We start from the raw sequence: 17,276 nt of genomic DNA, 5'->3' as shown, positions 1-17,276 counted from the left end.
TTTTCAGTTGCATTCCAGCAACTTCAACTGGAGTCAGCTGAATTTGTGGATTTTCAGCATCTCCAATAATCATGCCATAAATAAACTAGTGAAAAACTTTAGAAACAAATAATTCAAGTACAATGCAACCACAATGATATTCTTTGCAAGAGAGACAGAAGCAGCTCCTGTTTACTGCTGCTATAGAAATGCAAGTATTAGTGTAAACAGAAAGGTTCCTCAAGGTCTCAGTTCCATAGTACATTACACATGCAGAAAGTCATAGACATACGCATGAACATTTTAATTTTACAATAAGAAACTCTTGCATCCAGCCACCATGCCATTAATGGCACACAAGGACAGGAAAAAATAGGCAAAACCAGTGGCCAAAGGAGGACTAAGGAGTTCTCTTGGGAGACAGGAGATCATGCACAAGACCCTCCTGTTGCTGAGCAAACCGTAGAACAAGTGTCTCCTCTAGCCAATTAGAAAATGTACATTTGTAGAAACCACTACAATAGGTGTGATCTTTGTGGGTGTGTTATTAACCTTCCCAATTTAGTCATTTTAGTGTTGCTTTAGCTTCCACCATACTGTCCAGAGTCTAGAATAATTTTTACCTTTTACTGATATAGTTAAAACTAGTGCTTACAAAGGAAATTCACAAAAATATCACTTTTCCGTTTTACACATGGCAGTGTCTGTATTCAAGTAATCCACGATTGTAGAGCTACATTCAAATTAACTAGCAAGGTATTAAGAGTTAGGATGGGGCTCAAGACAGATTAAGGTAATGTGGTGGAAGAAACTTCTTTACAAGTGTAAACACCATAATGTTTACACTACTCCGGGAAGCATTTGACTGACCCTTGAACAGAAACCAGATTTGTCTGTTTTTCAACAAGTTCAATCAACTTACTATATTGTTTCATTTTATATGACCTTTTCTTATCTCCTCTCACCAGCAATATCATTTGCCCTCTGGATGTACCATTTGATACTCTCCAAAAATCTGTTTATTATACTGAAACCTATGTCCCATGCTGACTAGTCATTTGGCTTCCCTGTACACAAATGTGCTAGACCCTCCTTCCTGGAGAACTTCCGCAAGCTCCCCATCAGGCACCTCTTCTGTTCTTCCTATGCTACAAGGCTACCCTTGCCTCACTGACCTCGTCCCTTTATCCACCATCTTTGCCCATATGAAAGTCTTTGCTCGTGTATCACTTCCCAATGCATCCACCCAGTGACCAGGCAAATGCACTGTCTCTAGAAGGCCAGAGCTGGCAAGGATCATGCTTTCCAACTAGCATTGGAAGCTGGCGTCCCAGATGCTGACACCAAAAGCAAGGAAAAAAATACAGGCTGAACCAACACCACAGCCACCATAGCACAGGGTGCCAAACCCAGAAATTGTGGCAAGATGAAGGTCAAAGCATCACAGCAGTTTTACCGCGCAAATGCATGCTAGATGGAAAGTCTATTATTAACATATAGAAAGTTTCACGAGAAACTAGGAAACAGTTTGTCATAAAACCCATTTGGTTACCAGTCACTGCTCTGAAGAATAGAATTATTATTCTTTTTAAGTCCAAACTTGGTTTCTCAGTGACATTTCATTAAAGCAAACCACACTAAAATATAAATGGAAAGGCTACACTAATAAGAGCAAGTTCATTCAGGCACTCCATCCTCAAATCATTCTTCTGTGCCTAGGCTGACATTACATATCAAGTTCACAACAGCAAAAGGGAGTGAGTTAAAAGACACACCAGCAAATGATACTTAATATCTTTCTTTCTCTGTCTAGGTTTATGCACATACAGCTTTTGTTAGCATGCAACTACAATGACAAATAAAAATTGCATTATTTTTATGGGAAATTCTTATATAAATACTCTCTGATGTATACCTTAATAAGGAGACAAATCCTGAAATTTTTACTGAAACATCTGCATCAATAAGAATGCACGCTGAGAGCTCCCTTTGTGTTGACAGGACCCTCATTTGACAGAGGGACTTTCTGGGTGTCAATAGTCATAACCCATACTTTTCAAAACCAATCACAACTCAGATCCCAACCAACTAAAAAAAAGAATATGAAATGTCAAAGGGTTTTAAAATTGCTCGTATGGAATAACATCTGCCTTCTGTCTTCAGATACTTCACATTATTCTCCGATTAAAACAAATTTGTAGCCCTTCCAGTTACAGAGAAAAGCTTGAAAAGTTAAACAGATCCTCACATAATTTCTCAACTCCACAAACTGACTTTTGAGAGCATCTTCAATTTTCATGGAAAGCTTAGTCAAATTATGAGAACTGATAATACTGTGGAAGTCACTGACTTACCATCTTCTGATTTGCCTCTAAATTACAATTTAAATAGTATGTCTCTAAAAGTGACAGTGCTGTAAAAGTCAAGTAGTTGCAATGTTATCCCCACCTCAGTATTTATAGTAAGGAAACAAAAGTAATCAGAAACATTAAAATACAACAAATAGCACAGTTTTTCACTATCTACCAGCTTCTAGCACAACAATTGTTACCACTAATTTCACAGCCAAAATTCTGCTGCTGCTATTAGCAAGTAACAATTTTACATTACGTGCTTCACAGTTTTTCAGAGTTTGCTGGATTTTGCTTTCCATCTGCTACAAAGTGTACTCACCTTCAACTGTTTAATCTCTTACAATATCATTGATATTTTTACAGTATCTTTTGCAAAGCTATCCGTTTTTGTCCCAAGCTTCTATTTCTTCCAGATTCGGTGCTGCCTGAGATGTAGGACATACTGTACCCTGTGTTCTTTGCTAAGGAATGTACCCTTCCTGTGGCACTCAACTTCAGAAAATTATCTTTTTCTTAAGCCAACTGGAACATTATGAACCATTTTTCTCTTCTCCGAGCATGAAAATAATGTTTAGTTAGCATGTAACTTAAAATAGCAAAACTATGAACAAAGCCAACAGTGAACAAACAGACTAAGAGGCAGAAGGGGAGGGAGATCTTAAAATATTGCAACTGCAACACTCCAGAAAACTACTGCCTTTATCTTTCCCTGTGCCTGCTCACTAGTAGTCTGAAGTAGGAAACTTGCTACAAATACTAGAACTCCAGCAGAGCACCACAGGCTAACTCTTGCTAATGAACTTAGTTTTAAGGTCACCCCAGAAGTTAATCATGTGAAGATCATTAAAAGCAACAATAGAAAGGCACATTCATTCTCCTGCCCTCAGCAATTCAATTTACATCCACATGTTCTTCATATTCTAGGTAATTGCAATTACTAAATAGTACCAAATAGATGTGTTGCCAGTTTTTTTGTTTTCATTAATTATAAGATGGCAGTATGGCCTTCTGTCACCTGCTAATTCCTTGTTCAACTCTACATGGTTCAAAAGATTATTAGAAGATTAGACCGATCAGCTACTATCAGCCAGGATTTTCTGTCATGGAAAATTCATAGGTTATTTTTGTTTTTCTTTTTTCATTGGTCAAGCTAGACGAAAAAGGACAGTCTTCTACAATACACGGAAAAAGCAAATGGCAGCGTTTCAAAACCATACAGTCTTTGCAGAGTCCACAGATGCATAAATGCTACTACCTATTTGCCAGTTCATAGCCTTAAGGAGCTATGTTTGCTCCACTGTTGAGGGTAAAAGGAGCACATGAGTAAATCTGAGTAGCTAAAACTAAATAGAGTATTGTTTGTAGCTTCTAAACTAGAAGACTAACTGGGGCACACATGAAGTTCGTTTGCTGGCACTGTAGTTCTTAGTAATTAGGCCAGAAGAAAATATCTACAGTTCTTGTTGCCAACTGTCATTTTTAATCACATTTTGAAGAGGAAAGAGAAAGAAATTTCTAAGCAAAATTTTTGTAACTAAATTATTCAAAACCTCAGCCTTAAGATTCATATGATTAGGAGATAGATTTAAGAATATAAAGCTGTTTCTGATGCTTAGGTGAAAATTTTACCATCTTTCTTACAAACATCAGAAATCAAATTAAAGGAACTTTATAAAAACCTTTGGTTTAGACAAATTCTTTCATTTATTTTTTTTTAATAGTCTGAGTTAGCAACATGAACAGACATCCCTAAGTATTTAATCATACATTGCAGGTGTGCAAAAGATGTGCATGATTTTATTAGCTAGAAGGTTTGTTTCCTTTTTTTGAGTAGCATAAAAACATTCATCTTAGGAAACAGTGCTAGGCTAGTAACAATCCTTACAAACCTAAAAACAATGGTTTAAAAAAATTACTTGTTGCTTTAAAATTAATGACCTAAAGTCTCATAAAGTAAGAAAGATACGTTTATACAGCTATCTATAGCCTAGTAACTATAGGGCACAATACTTAGTACACAGAAAAATCCTGTAAGCTGGTCATGCAGATTACCTTTGTAAGGAGTCTTTCTGTTTAAACATGAATTCTGAGTATTCTTAAATTTAGCATGTATTTATATTTGCTTTGTGTTAGCCATTTTAAAGTGTTCCACAGTAATTTGACAATTGTTTGCTCTCATAGCCTGCATTAAATGCTAGTCTTCCAAAATTGCCAGATAACAGTTCAAAGTCTTTCCAAAGTGTGACACTTTCAAAGTAAAAATTAATATTTCTTACACCATTTGTAAGTCCTAATACTTGTTAGGACTTTGAAAGCAGATTTCCACATGTTCAGCAAATGAAATATGTAGCTAAAACCTGCCTCTGTCATGATAAAATGATCAAGTGTGATCAACTATCAGATAAATCAGCTTGTTGATAAAAGATCTCTTTTACAAGGGAGATCTCTCTGGAGGAGATCTTACAAGAGATACATTTTATTTCACGTAATATTTTAAATATTCACATAAAATTTTAAATATTAAAATAATTATTATTAAAATATTAAAAAATAATAAGCAAACATTTTTGATTTTCAGTTAGCTACAAGTCTGTAGCAAGGGGCTCATCCTCATCCCATTGACCTTCACAAAAACTGAATAACCCTGTCATGTTGTTTAGTGTCACTTTACATTGACAATTCATGAAAAATAACTTACATTTCCAACTCTCCAAAATTAATGTTCTTGAGCATTAATCTATATTTAAATCCCTATTTTTAAGTTTCTAAACATGGCACAGAAATCTATAAACACTATGCTTACCTTCCATATTTTCATTCAAATACAGAGGACAAGCTTTCTCACTGTTACTGGTCTATCTCCCTCTGGTTGAGGAGTCCAGCTGAAAGCAATACAACTGAAGTGACATCGTAATGAAGCACTTCTTAAGCAGCACAGAGACTACAGTAGCACCCAATCACTCATCCAACATACGCTTATTTGGTTGAGAAGGGCTGATATGGATTAATCCTATTGAGTTTAAATGCCTTGATCTTAATTTACTTAGTAAAAAGCAGAATGGTAGCTTAAACAATGAACTATATGGCAGAAGGATTTGTTCCATACATTAATCACCACAAAATTATTTCAGGAGGGAAAGCATGCGGAAATTTTTAGAATGCAACAGAAATATGTGCATCTATTACTATATATCATTTCATAATTTCTACTTTCCCCAAGGCAGTCAGTCTATCAGACAGAACTTCATTAAAAAACCCAGCATGGCTGACCCAGTAGCTGTCTTTCACCACAACAGGAGGGCTGCCATTTTAAAGTGCGAGCCACCTTATGAAAACAAACATAATGCAGAATGCCAGAAGTAGGGATTTTCTCTGACATGACAAACAACTCATGTCATGTTGCTGTCAAGCCCCTCTGGGGAGCAGCTCTGGTAGGACGTGACCAAACCACCTTGCCCATGCTGAAGAAGCCAACTAGGAGATTTGAGTTTCAGGCACAATGGATGGTCTCAAAGATTTTGGATATCTAGGGGGTGTACACATTAGTTTTTATTATTATTTTTTAAAAAATCTCTGTTAAAAAAAGGATTGCATTCCCTTTTAATACCATCTTTATGCAAAAGCTCGGCCAGCCTGACACACACAGCGTTACCAAACTGCAAGTAGCAACTGAAATTTTGCCAGACTTAATTTTATTAGAATGACTGGGGGGGGTGGGGGAGAGTAATTCTCATATACTCAATGGAAACTTCCACTTCGCAATGGCGTACCACACATACATTTTAGTTAATGTTGATAAATTTGTATTTTACTTTATTCAAAACATTACAGAGGTCCCAACACCGTAGCCTACCGAGGATATAGATTTTCCATGTATGTTTAGCAACACATATCTGGAAACACATAGTAATAGCACAATAATAAAATCCCTTTGGAAAGATCAAAGATATATACATATCAATGATTAAGATGAACAAGGTATCAGCTTTTAGAAGGAATTGTCCAATAGGCCTTGAGTTAGTGAAGTAACTATCTGTGGATACAACCCTAAGCACATAACAACTCTCTTTAAAATCAATGGAATTATTGATAAGATTTAAATTTACTTATATGCTGCAACATTTTGCTACTTTGGGATGTGAAAAATATTCTGCCCCATACAATTAAGTGGCTGGTATAGGTGATGGCAAGTAAAGCAAAAGATATCATTATATTCAGGTATGAATTGTTTTGTCACTGAATATGTCATGTTACCTAAGGGGAAAAAAAACAGATTTAGAATCAGAGTCAAGTCCTGATGCCAGCTGTATCATTGTTGAAATCCACACTAGTTTCAATTAAATATATCTTGATTCTATAAATCAAGCTTGGAAGGACTAGACACACCACAGAAGTAAAATACTCAGCTCAATGGAAAAGGAGAATTTCATACTACTTTATATTGACCTACCTTTAGGATATGAAAGATCAGAATCTAGTTACCCTTTGTCACAAGGGGATAAACCACTGCAAAGAGAAATGGTAGGACACGCAGAAACAAAATGGGAGAAAGGGAAATGTGGAGCTAGAAGAGGAGCTTGATAAATCAGCAAAACAAAAACATTCCAAATGATAAAAATTCTGGAAAACAAAAACCTATGAGGGAACATCTGGTTTGAAAGGAAACAGCTAGCTCCTGAAGATCACACTGAGACAAATCCTTTAAATTAGCATTCAGGTAAATATAATCTTGCTGATAACATATGGCCTAATATTTCAGCTTTAGTACATGTCAATGTTTTTAATCAGTCCATCCTACCAATGTTTATTAATAAGATGAAAGGATGAATACGCTAAGTGAATTAAATTGGGTAATACTGGATCAAGCATTATTTTATTTTTGCTAGTGCCTATTATTAAGGAAACATCTGCAAGAGAGCCCTGAAAGTGGGTTGATAATCCCTTTCCCACCAGAAGCATGCATGTAGAAGCACACAATCTGCTTTATGCATAACTTATTTCTGAGGTTTAGCAATACCAGTCCCACTGATGAGCTATTGTGATGTATTACCTTTATTCTCTTCAGACACCTGTATGTAATAGCACCTGTATGTATCTAAACAACACACCCCCTCATAAAAATCTATAACTCCATCAAGTAATTTACACTTAGAAGTACCAAAACAAATAATAAGGAATATAATAAGGTCATGACTGACATTTAGTATTTCCTGCATGTGACCAGCTGAATCAAGGCTGAAATAATGTAATTTGTAATTTTATCACAAACATAATACACTGGAGAATAGAGAAGTCAACCTTATTGTTTCATTTTGCAGCCCTTTTTTAAAGGTGTAGCAACATCTATGCTTAAAAATCCCGTAATAAAGCAGCAGTACATGACTGTAATGCAGAACTGATTATGTAACCTGGAACTCCTGATTCATATTGAACTTGATTTGACTAATGCCAGTTGTTGTTTTCATCGTTAATATCCCTTTGCATATCACAACATGACCACTGGTCGACTGTTTCCTCAGTGAACGTCAAGGCTGAAATGAGCTAGTGAGACATCTTACACCTGGGTTTTAGATTCAAAAGCATTTGCAGTTGCTTAGCTAGATATCTTTTCCCAGCACAACATTTGCAATTTGTTGTTTCCTTATTGTCTGGCACAGTGCAGTAGAGCCTTCTCCAGTAATAAACTTGCTTGCTAGGATCAGATCCTTTTACTTCATGTCACTCCTGTTCTACATTTATTTAACCCATTTATGTAGATCTAGTGATTTTTGGAGTTTTTACAGCAACAGTTATCACGCATGTGAAGTATTTGACATGTCGTGGTGAATGCTATGAAAATATTGTATTTAATTAACTACTGCAGTAAGAAAGGTGGCAATTAAATGTTACACACAGACTTTACATGAAGCGTTAAATGTAAGGGTAGTGGTACAATATTTTAGTTTACGTACTCCCATATTACATGCTGTTAAGGCAACGTCCATTCCATGGACACAATCCTCAGAGTAGTGAAAGTAATACATTTCTATGAGTTTCCTCCACAGCTACAAGCCTCAAGAATAATATTTTTCTAAAAATACTAGAAAGCAAGAAACAAGTCACCAAAAGATATATACAGGCAACTATTTTTAATAGTAGTAGTTGTAGATAAGGAAAAAATAGTCATTGCTGCTGTGTAAGTAATAATGTTGGGTTCCTAAAAAATGTACACTCTAACATGCTATCTCTTGAAATTATTCAAATGTTTAATTTTACATCATCAATAGTCTTAAGTAGGTAAGCAGGTTTATTCATATAAAAAACATGGATAAATGCTTGCAGGTCTAGGACCTGTCTAGATTAAATACAGAAATAGAAGACATGCGAAAAGCAGATTTTAATGCTTTATATTTTTTTTCTCACTTTTTTCCTCTTTTACCTGTTAGTTTTTGCTTAGTAGTTGAATGTACATATTCCGCTTTCAGGTTGCTGTCTTGTCTGTGGTCCTTACCACCATTTACTGCCTGTTTCAATTTTTTACTTTTTTAATTACTTTTTTTAAAATCATCAAACCAATATTCGGAACAGGATGTAATTTTAATCTGTGCCCCTTCAGTCAAGTTGACTAAGCAACACAGGCATAGATAAAAACAAAGCATACCAGATTACATGTTTTTACGGTATATAGGAACAATGCAATGTGTTCAAAGGTCAGGCAACTACTCTGACAACCACTCTCATGACTATATATGGAAATTAGTCCTCGAGTAATCATACAGACTATCGAGTGTTATTACAGCAACTATGCAAATGATAAGCCATAAGCACACCTTGCTTGACATTACATGAAACTACTTAGTACAGTTCAGAGGTCCTCCATGCAGTGTCTTGGCTGCATTTCCTCTGACCACCATATCAGCCTGTATAATGTTCATATTTCACAGTTCATGAAGGCATCAGGGAATACACATGTGTATTTACATGTCTTAGTATAATCACGTGTGTCTGCTGGCAAGAGACAGCTGAGATTTAACTGCAGTCACGCTAAGCACATGGGGGAACATCCACATATATCCACAGAGTGGATAAGCCCCAAGAAGAACAGTAATTCTACCTCAGAATTAAACAACACAGAAGAAATAAAAATACAATTACGTGCTTTTCTTCTCTGGAACCTGCTGGTCCAAGGCAAAGTCACTCAGTCTTAAAATAAGTACATTGACCTGCAGAGGCATGTGGTAAGGAAGCAATGAAAGCCAAAGAAGATAGAGGCCTGGGTGTGGAAGAATCATGCAGCTATAACGTGAGAGGACTGCCCAAGTGAGGGGGGAAAAACAAAACAAACAAAAATCCCAGTAATGTCAGCTTCAGCAGAAATCTTGGTACTGCCACATACAATGCATTTGATACTTAGCTCTACCTATCTGCATTAATTTCTCCCTGAGTTCTCTATGCAAGTTGAGAGCTCTGCACACCCAAGACTCATTTCACCAATATGAATTCTGCATTGGAAGAAAAAGTACAGAATGGTCTCCAGGCATGCTATTTTCCAGTAGTAGTGAGTCACTCTCTCCATCTGGATGATAATACACCTGCTCCTTCTCCTGAAGGTCAAGAGACATAAAAGTATAAAATAATGGGATAAGGAAGAAATAAGGAGATGAATTAAGAGTTTATTGAGCTGCTTATCATATATGTGTTCAAGAAAAGTAAGGAACAAAGTCAGGTATTTCAGTTGGTGTTTCTTTGGAGGGTTTGGGGAGTGCTAGGTTTTGTGAGTGCCCATAAAAATGCTTTTATGGGGAACATCTAAAAGACTTATTACATCCTCACAGCACAATGAAATTGTTGTTATGGGCAGTCTGATGTAGAGTCTTAGAAGACTAAGGTAACAGGAAGAAGTTGATAATATGGTCAGAAGGCAGTAAATGGGGCTTTGCAACCAGGAAGGAAAAAAAGTCTCCTAACTTCACTCACAGTAAAGGATTGGGAGCAGGAGATCTCTCTTTAATGAATTGCTGTAAGTACTTATTACAGAAAAGAAAAAAGCCTGGATTACATGCTTGGTAAATGCTTAAAGAAAGTGCACTACAAATTTATATAGCATTCTACCTATGACAAATGGAAGCACTTCTACAATACCTATATTAATATGATCTCACTGTTGACTCAAGAGACTTCCAGGCAATAGCACTTTTTTTTCCATTAAGCACTTTATGTACCCCACCTATGCTTTACCAACAACAACAAAAAAAATCACCCTATCATTCAATAAATTTATCATATTTCTTAGGATCGAAAGCTAGAGAATAATATATCCTGCTCAAACTCTTCTAACATCCCAAAAGATATCTTGCTAGCTTTCATAAGTTTATCAGGGATGACATGGGAATTTTAACTCTACATCAAATTAACAAGTAGTGCAATTTACACCTTTCTTAGTGTGACTGTTGTCTCAGGCTTGGAAGTTTACACTCAGAATGCTGTTTTCACACAAACACATTTTTTAAATTGAAACTGTGTAGAAAATTTTGTGTTCAAAATAACACTGACGATAAAACCCAGACGTGGCCTTCCTGGACCATTAAAGTTCTACTTAACAAAATATGTAAAGCTACATGGTTTCTCCTTTCTCTTTAGGAATGACTCCTGAGAGACTAATATTTTATGAAGTCAGCTGGTAGAAAACATTGCAATGTATATTGAAAACCAAACTAAGATAAAATGCAGTTATATTTTGTAAAGTTTCTCAAAGTATTCCAGGTCCTTCCCATGTCAGCAACCTTTGAAAGTCAGCAGAATTTTTAATGAAACAGCATACATATATTCTGCAGGACAAAAATAACTATCTATGAATGAAAAATTAGTAATAGGTTCCCTGAAAGCATCCATCTGAAATGCATCAGTAACTGAAATACACACATACACCCACTTTGTGGGCTGTTACATGCAAGAGACATAGCCCAGCATAGTGGAAACACGCAATTGAACTAGAAGCCTCTGAGAGGATTTTATTTCAGCCCAGAAACAATGCTAAGATGAAGTTCATAAACAAATGCAAAAAGAGCTATACCTCCTAATTAGAAAAACAAAGCTCAACTTCAATTTCCCCTGACACACTCTCCCTGCTATTCCTATCTATACATAAATCCCCTTAATTTATCCTTGTATACTCTGAAGTCTTGCAGACTTGCTACATAGGTAGGGCCCACACATGTGGGTCATAAGCCTATGTTCCCCAGCACATCCCAGGACTGCTATTAAAACACACCTTCCGCTCTGGTGTAGGGCAGCACGTAACTCTCCACACACTGTATGATGTCTAAGTGGCCCTTCAGTTTTCTTCTCAAAACCTTTTGTACTTTATGCATTTAAACATGCTCACTCCCTCAAAGTAGCATAAACAGAAAGCAACATACTCTAAAAGTAAAAAAAAATGAAATAGCGGGAACATTTTAAATATTGTTTAAGTACGCTCGTCACCGCTACCTACAGTGAGGAGCGCTGAGCCAGTGGGCGTCGAGTCCCGCACCTGCCCGAATACGCCCTCCCGCCAGCTAAGCGAGCCGGACTCGCCCCTTCCACCCGCCTCCCCCCGGACACGGTGAAGGGCTAACACCAAGAACTGGTCACCGGCCGTGCTCGCTCGCCTACCTGCCCGCCCGCCGCCAGCTGCCGCCTCCCGCAATGCCGTGGCACCCGCCGGGACCCGCCACCACCTGCAGCCGGCGCGGCGGGTCGGGAGGACGGGCAGCGCCGGCGGCCAATGGCAGGGCGGCCGGCGGCAGGGGCGGGCCGAGGCGGGGCCGCTTGGAGCAGTTCTCTGCGGCCCGAAGGACTCGTCTCACAGCTAGCAAGAGTTGAAGGCTGCTAAGCCCGGGGCTGCGCCTTGCCTGCGGCGGGACGCCGGGGCACCCTGAGGCGAGTACCGCCATGGCCGGCCCAGGGAGGCCAGTGAGCTGCAGGGAGTGCTCTAAGCGGGTGCTTCTCAGCCAACACCGAAGCTTCCTCCTCACTGCCCCTCAGACCGAGGCTGGTCTTCCCCTCACTTAAAGCCACTCTCAAAACTGCAGCACTTCCCTCCCCTGCTGTGCGCTGCGAGTCCCCTAGAACCGGAGCCCGTGCTCCGCTGAGGCGCCCGTCGTGGCTAGGCTCCGGCTGGCGCTACCGGCAGCCCCTCAGCGCCCGTGCCGGGAAACGGCCGCAGCTTGGCGGTCGGCCCCTGCTCGGTTGTTACCTGTCTGTGCACCACACCGTGGAGAGCCCTGCTGGGGCAGCGAGGTCCCTGTGGGAGGCCATCAGACACCAGGCACTGAGCCGCCGTGACCGCGCTCTCGTCTGGTGACGAAGCGGTTAAACTTCAGCGCTGCAGGAAAGCGCAGCCGCCCGTTCGACAACGGAAGAGGTTTGGGTCATGCCGGACGCCGTCAGGCAGTTCCCGCCTCGGCGGCGCGCGGCCTGTTTCAAAGCGGGAGCCATGGCTGAGCAGGGCCTGGAAATGGCCTCTATGATCCCGGCGCTGCGGGAGCTAGCCAGGTAGGATGGACCCCCGCCTTTTAGGACATGTGCGTGGGAGGCTGGTGGTGTTTGTGTCGTGCTGGGGCCAGCGCACTCGGCCTCCGCATCAGTGTGTGGTGTGGGGAGGTGGAAAAGTAGGTTCCTTCTCACTGCTGTGCGAGGTCTCTCAGGGCTGCGCCCTCCCCTCACCCTGGTTGCCTTCTCCTCCTGCCACCTGCCTAGGTTGCTCCCTCCATCCTTCCCTCACAGGTGGTGCTGGTAGAACGCGATGGGAGAGGCGTGTTGGCCTGCAGAGCTCCCGGCGTCCTGGGGAGTTGTGCTGTGTTTGTAGTGTGGTTTCACTGAGAATTAAACGACCTTGAAAATGTTTGGCTCTAAAGTTTTAAAGGCGGCATGAAGACTGCAGCTTTGTTTTGGGGTAGACAGCTAGTTGTCATGGAGGTACAAATGTATGTTGAAGATTTGACCTGAGGAGAGCCAGCTGCCATCTTAGTCACCTGAGCAGTTGCTGTTGACCCCTCTTACCCAGGGTATTGTTACCTAATCAGTTCAATAATTTTGGTTAATTCCAAAAGTGAAGCGAGTTATTAATTTTATTTTTTTCTGCACCAAAGCTGGTTTATTGCTGGGTAGTAGCATGTGGATAAATCCCTTAATCTCCCAGATGTGGTTTTAATATATATCAAGCATAATTGCATAACAAAATTAAATGATTGTCAGCACTTCATAAAGATTTGTACTTCTGAAGAATAAGGAGAAAGAGGAACAGGCAATACGCTGGTCACTAGAACAAGAAATCAATTTGTATTTCTTTTTGAAGACTTCTAGAATAAAAAAAGTTCAGTGTTTGACATTGTGTTGTTGAGATAGACTTCAAATAATTATTTTGTATTTTAAAATGGATAATGTCAAAATAATGTACTTTTAATTTTAGTGCTAGTCCAGAAGAATACAAGACAGTTGTGCAGAAACCAAGACAAATACTCTGCCAGTTCATTGACAGAATTCTCACAGATGTAGATGTTGGTAAGTATCACATCCCTATCTTTAAAAATTATCACCTGCTTTATGCTTTAAGTATTTCCTGTCAAAAAAATAATTACAACTCTTGTTTCAACAAAGATTTAGTAGTTGAATGCATGCCATTTATTACTTATTTTTTAATAACCTCCGTTATAAAATATTTGTTATTATGATGTGAAGTAACCTAAGTTAAAAAAAAGGGGAGGGAGGGAAATGCAGTGCAGTGTGTATGAATATAAATGCTCACAACATTGAAAATCAAGAGTATCAGGTAATATGATTGTTTGTTGAGCCTGTAAGTCTTAATATTCACAGGATCTTTCAGACTTGAAATACTTTGATGTAAAAAACTTTATTTTTAATTTTAGAATTCTAACAAAGCCTTGTTTTAGTACTCCTTAAGTCATGTTAAAGTTCCAATTATTATAGTACTTTAACAACATTTTGGTAACTATGAAATACATATGCTACAAGATTATCATTTGTAGTTATCTTTACATTTGCATCAAGAAGAATCACAGTAAGGGTAACTTACTGTTTCCAAGGTATAATTTCATGTAAGATAAACTGATATTTTGTCTGAATTGATAATTTTAAGTATCATACTCCTGATACTCTTCAGATGATGAGTTTCTTAATTCTTTTATAGTCCCGAAAGGAAAGGCTATAAAAATAAAATAAAAAAGCCAATAGACTTCAGATACTGCTTTTGAATAAATAAGTGTTGTATTTTATCATTACTGTGTAACTCTTCTGATTAATTGCTTTCTGAATCTGAGATAGTTTCCTTCTTGTGCCAACTAGCCATGTGGAATTTGGATAAATCTAATGTGATCCAAATATCTGTTTCAATGGAGCTATACAGCAGCAGATGTGTTTTGTATTTTGCTAAACTTTCTTATTTAGTAAGCTGAATTTACTATTTAAAAACTTCAATTTCTTGGAGATTTAGAACAATTCTTAGAGTTTTTTTCTACCGAGATTGTAAACCTAGGGAAAATTGTGTGTTTAAAAATTAAAATGTTAAATATTTGCTATTCTTCACTCATCAAACACTTGGATATAATACTAACTAGATATTAATGCATGTAGTGCTAATGAATAATATTTAAGCTGAGTAATTTATATTTTTCTTCATACAGTTTGGTGTCTATATATAGAGGGTTTACAATATGTACAAAATCATCTTCATGGATTAATAAAGCACACTCCTAATTGATAATTATACAGATATAATACCATATCATAGTATTTTATATAATAAATTTCTTCTAAAATTTGTGAAGTTGATTTATTGCAATGCTAATTCCGAAATGTGTCTTTTTTCTTTTTTTTTTTTTTAAAGTTGCTTTGGAACTGATTAAGAAATCAGATTCACAGCCAAGTTCTGTAATGTTGCTTGATTTTATTCAACATATCATGAAATCTTCCCCGCTTATGTTTGTAAATGTGGATGGAAATCAGGAGGAAACCAAATGCAGCTGCATTGGTGAGTTTATTGAAAATGTTTATGTTGAAGCTTGATATTTTCCGGATTTAAATTTTCTGACAGTGGGATCATACAAAAGAACAAAACCGGGGTTGTAAGTTCAGCATTATGTATTTATAAGTAAGAGAATATTATGATAGACTTTCAATATTTTGAATTGATTTGCACTTGCGATAATGGAAATTTATCAGGACAGAGTTTGACCTTATTTGTTACTGTTACTTAGTGATATTACCTGGTTCATGTTCATGAGATATGCTGTACACATACTTATTGCCTGAGGGGTTTTTTAACAGAGGAAAATGTCTGGAACCAGCCAGTGTAAAACGTCTGTCTGGTTTGTTTCCCACCCCCACCCCCCCCATGTGCTCCTTCCACTTTTCTTCTTTTCATTAAGATCTGCTGAACAAATGTCCCAGTGAAGGCTCTCTGTTTACTAAGCCTACATGCATTTATCTCTAGGAGTTTAGTTTTATTTTATTGATGAACATCCTGCTCTCAAGGAGGTGCTTGTAATAGGAGGTATTGGGTTTTATCTTAATAATTTTCTATTTGTTGTTTCTTTTTTATTGTCCTAGAATTTAGTAACTGGATCATAACAAGACTTCTCCGAATTGCTGCAACTCCAAACTGCAACACCTTGCACAAGAACATCTGTGACGTCATTTGCTCTTTACTTTTTCTGTTTAAAATGAAGAGTTGCTCCATTTTTGAAGTACTAACAAAAGACTTGCTACAGCTTTTCCAGGACTTAATCCTCCTGCATGAAGGAGATGCACAAAAGCATCTCTGGGGAGATGTACTGGTCTGGCCAGTGACTGTAAAGAGATTTGCGAGCAATACAAATGACAATGTGGGATATTTAAGATTGGCACCATTACAGCTGATGGGTATGCCCAACGTAGAATGTTTGGAAGTTATATTAATGTCTATTCTGACAGATATTGTTGCAGATGTGTTTTTTGTAAGACAAGATACTATTCTCTGGGGGATAGGCTGCTCCCTGTTGGAGTATGGCAGTCCGAAAGTTAAAGCTTTGGCAGTGAAGTTTTTAGTAAAGTTAATTCATTTAGGAGGACCTCCGGAACAGCTGGCCAGTGTTTTCTTCACAGTCTTTTTTGGAATTCTACAGTCAGCACTTGAAATGAATACTGAAGAATCAGAACTCTTCGGACAACCACTGTTACTGTTGGTGAGGACATTGTTGCCTTTCGAAACAGATTCTTATAAAAATATTGAACCCGTCTACTTGAATATGCTACTAGAGAAGCTCTGTGCATTGTTTGAAGGTGATGTGTTTAGGTGTCTTCAGTCTGAAAAGCTGAAAGCTGCTTTTTGCCATATACTGCAATATTTTCTGGAGTTTGTTCCAACTGGCTATGAATCTGCCTTACAAGTAAGAAAAGTCTATATCAGTACCATATGCGGAATTTTTGTGAATGTGCTTGGAACTCAGGAAGAACAAGAGGTAAGTTAATTTTAAAAACTGTATTTATCAGGTGAATAGATAATGTACAAAAGCCTACATCTGTGTAAAGAAGAAAATCTAGGAAATACTATTTTTAGTGACACAATTAGATCAATACAGCTTGTTTCTCAGCTGTTTCGCATATTTGTACAGGTCAGAGTTCTATAATTAGTTGGATGCAGCTGGACCCTATAGTTTCTCAACAGCTTAATACATCTGAAAAATATGCAGGCACAAGGGTCTGTCTGCAATCTAAAATGGGGGTAAGGCATAGAGTACGCTCATATAAGGGCAGCTTTACAAGTAATTTCCCTTCATCTGAGCTGCTCTTACTTTCTAACCATATACTTTTAGTCGTATTTGTTTGGGACAGGCAGGCAGAAAGCTTTAAGTTAAAATAATGAAGTGTTGATATGCGTAGTGTTCCCTCTACCCCATACGCCCACATATGTAATATATCTATTGT

At 38.1% G+C, this 17,276-nt stretch overlaps 2 protein-coding genes across 6 annotated transcripts in view; one reads left to right on the top strand and one right to left on the bottom strand.

Annotated features, from left to right (window-relative positions):
- PLS1 (plastin 1) overlaps positions 1–12,648 on the bottom strand; it is a 48,032-nt gene extending 35,384 nt beyond the window's left edge. The window contains exon 1 of one of the 3 annotated variants that reach the window (XM_054834776.1): positions 12,550–12,648. The gene's annotated coding sequence lies outside the window, so the exon portion shown is untranslated. Of the gene's footprint in view, positions 1–5,136; positions 5,185–11,966; positions 12,077–12,549 lie in introns of those variants that run through there. The other 2 variants (XM_054834775.1, XM_054834778.1) reach the window with 2 other exon arrangements.
- The window catches only part of ATR (ATR serine/threonine kinase), a 43,611-nt gene continuing 38,927 nt past the window's right edge, over positions 12,593–17,276 (top strand). For all 3 annotated transcript variants that reach the window (XR_008578223.1, XM_054834768.1, XM_054834767.1), the window contains exons 1-4: positions 12,593–12,848; positions 13,765–13,856; positions 15,199–15,342; positions 15,921–16,810. Coding sequence is in view for 2 of the 3 variants with exons in the window: in XM_054834768.1 (XP_054690743.1) it covers positions 12,727–12,848; positions 13,765–13,856; positions 15,199–15,342; positions 15,921–16,810 (1,248 nt within the window). In the remaining variant the exon portion in view is untranslated. The remainder of the gene's footprint in view (positions 12,849–13,764; positions 13,857–15,198; positions 15,343–15,920; positions 16,811–17,276) is intronic.

Source organism: Grus americana, chromosome 9, assembly GCF_028858705.1.
Source record: "Grus americana isolate bGruAme1 chromosome 9, bGruAme1.mat, whole genome shotgun sequence".
NCBI lineage: Eukaryota > Metazoa > Chordata > Aves > Gruiformes > Gruidae > Grus > Grus americana.
The sequence above is the reverse complement of the archived record's forward strand: the minus strand, read 5'-3'. Positions and strand labels throughout refer to the sequence as shown.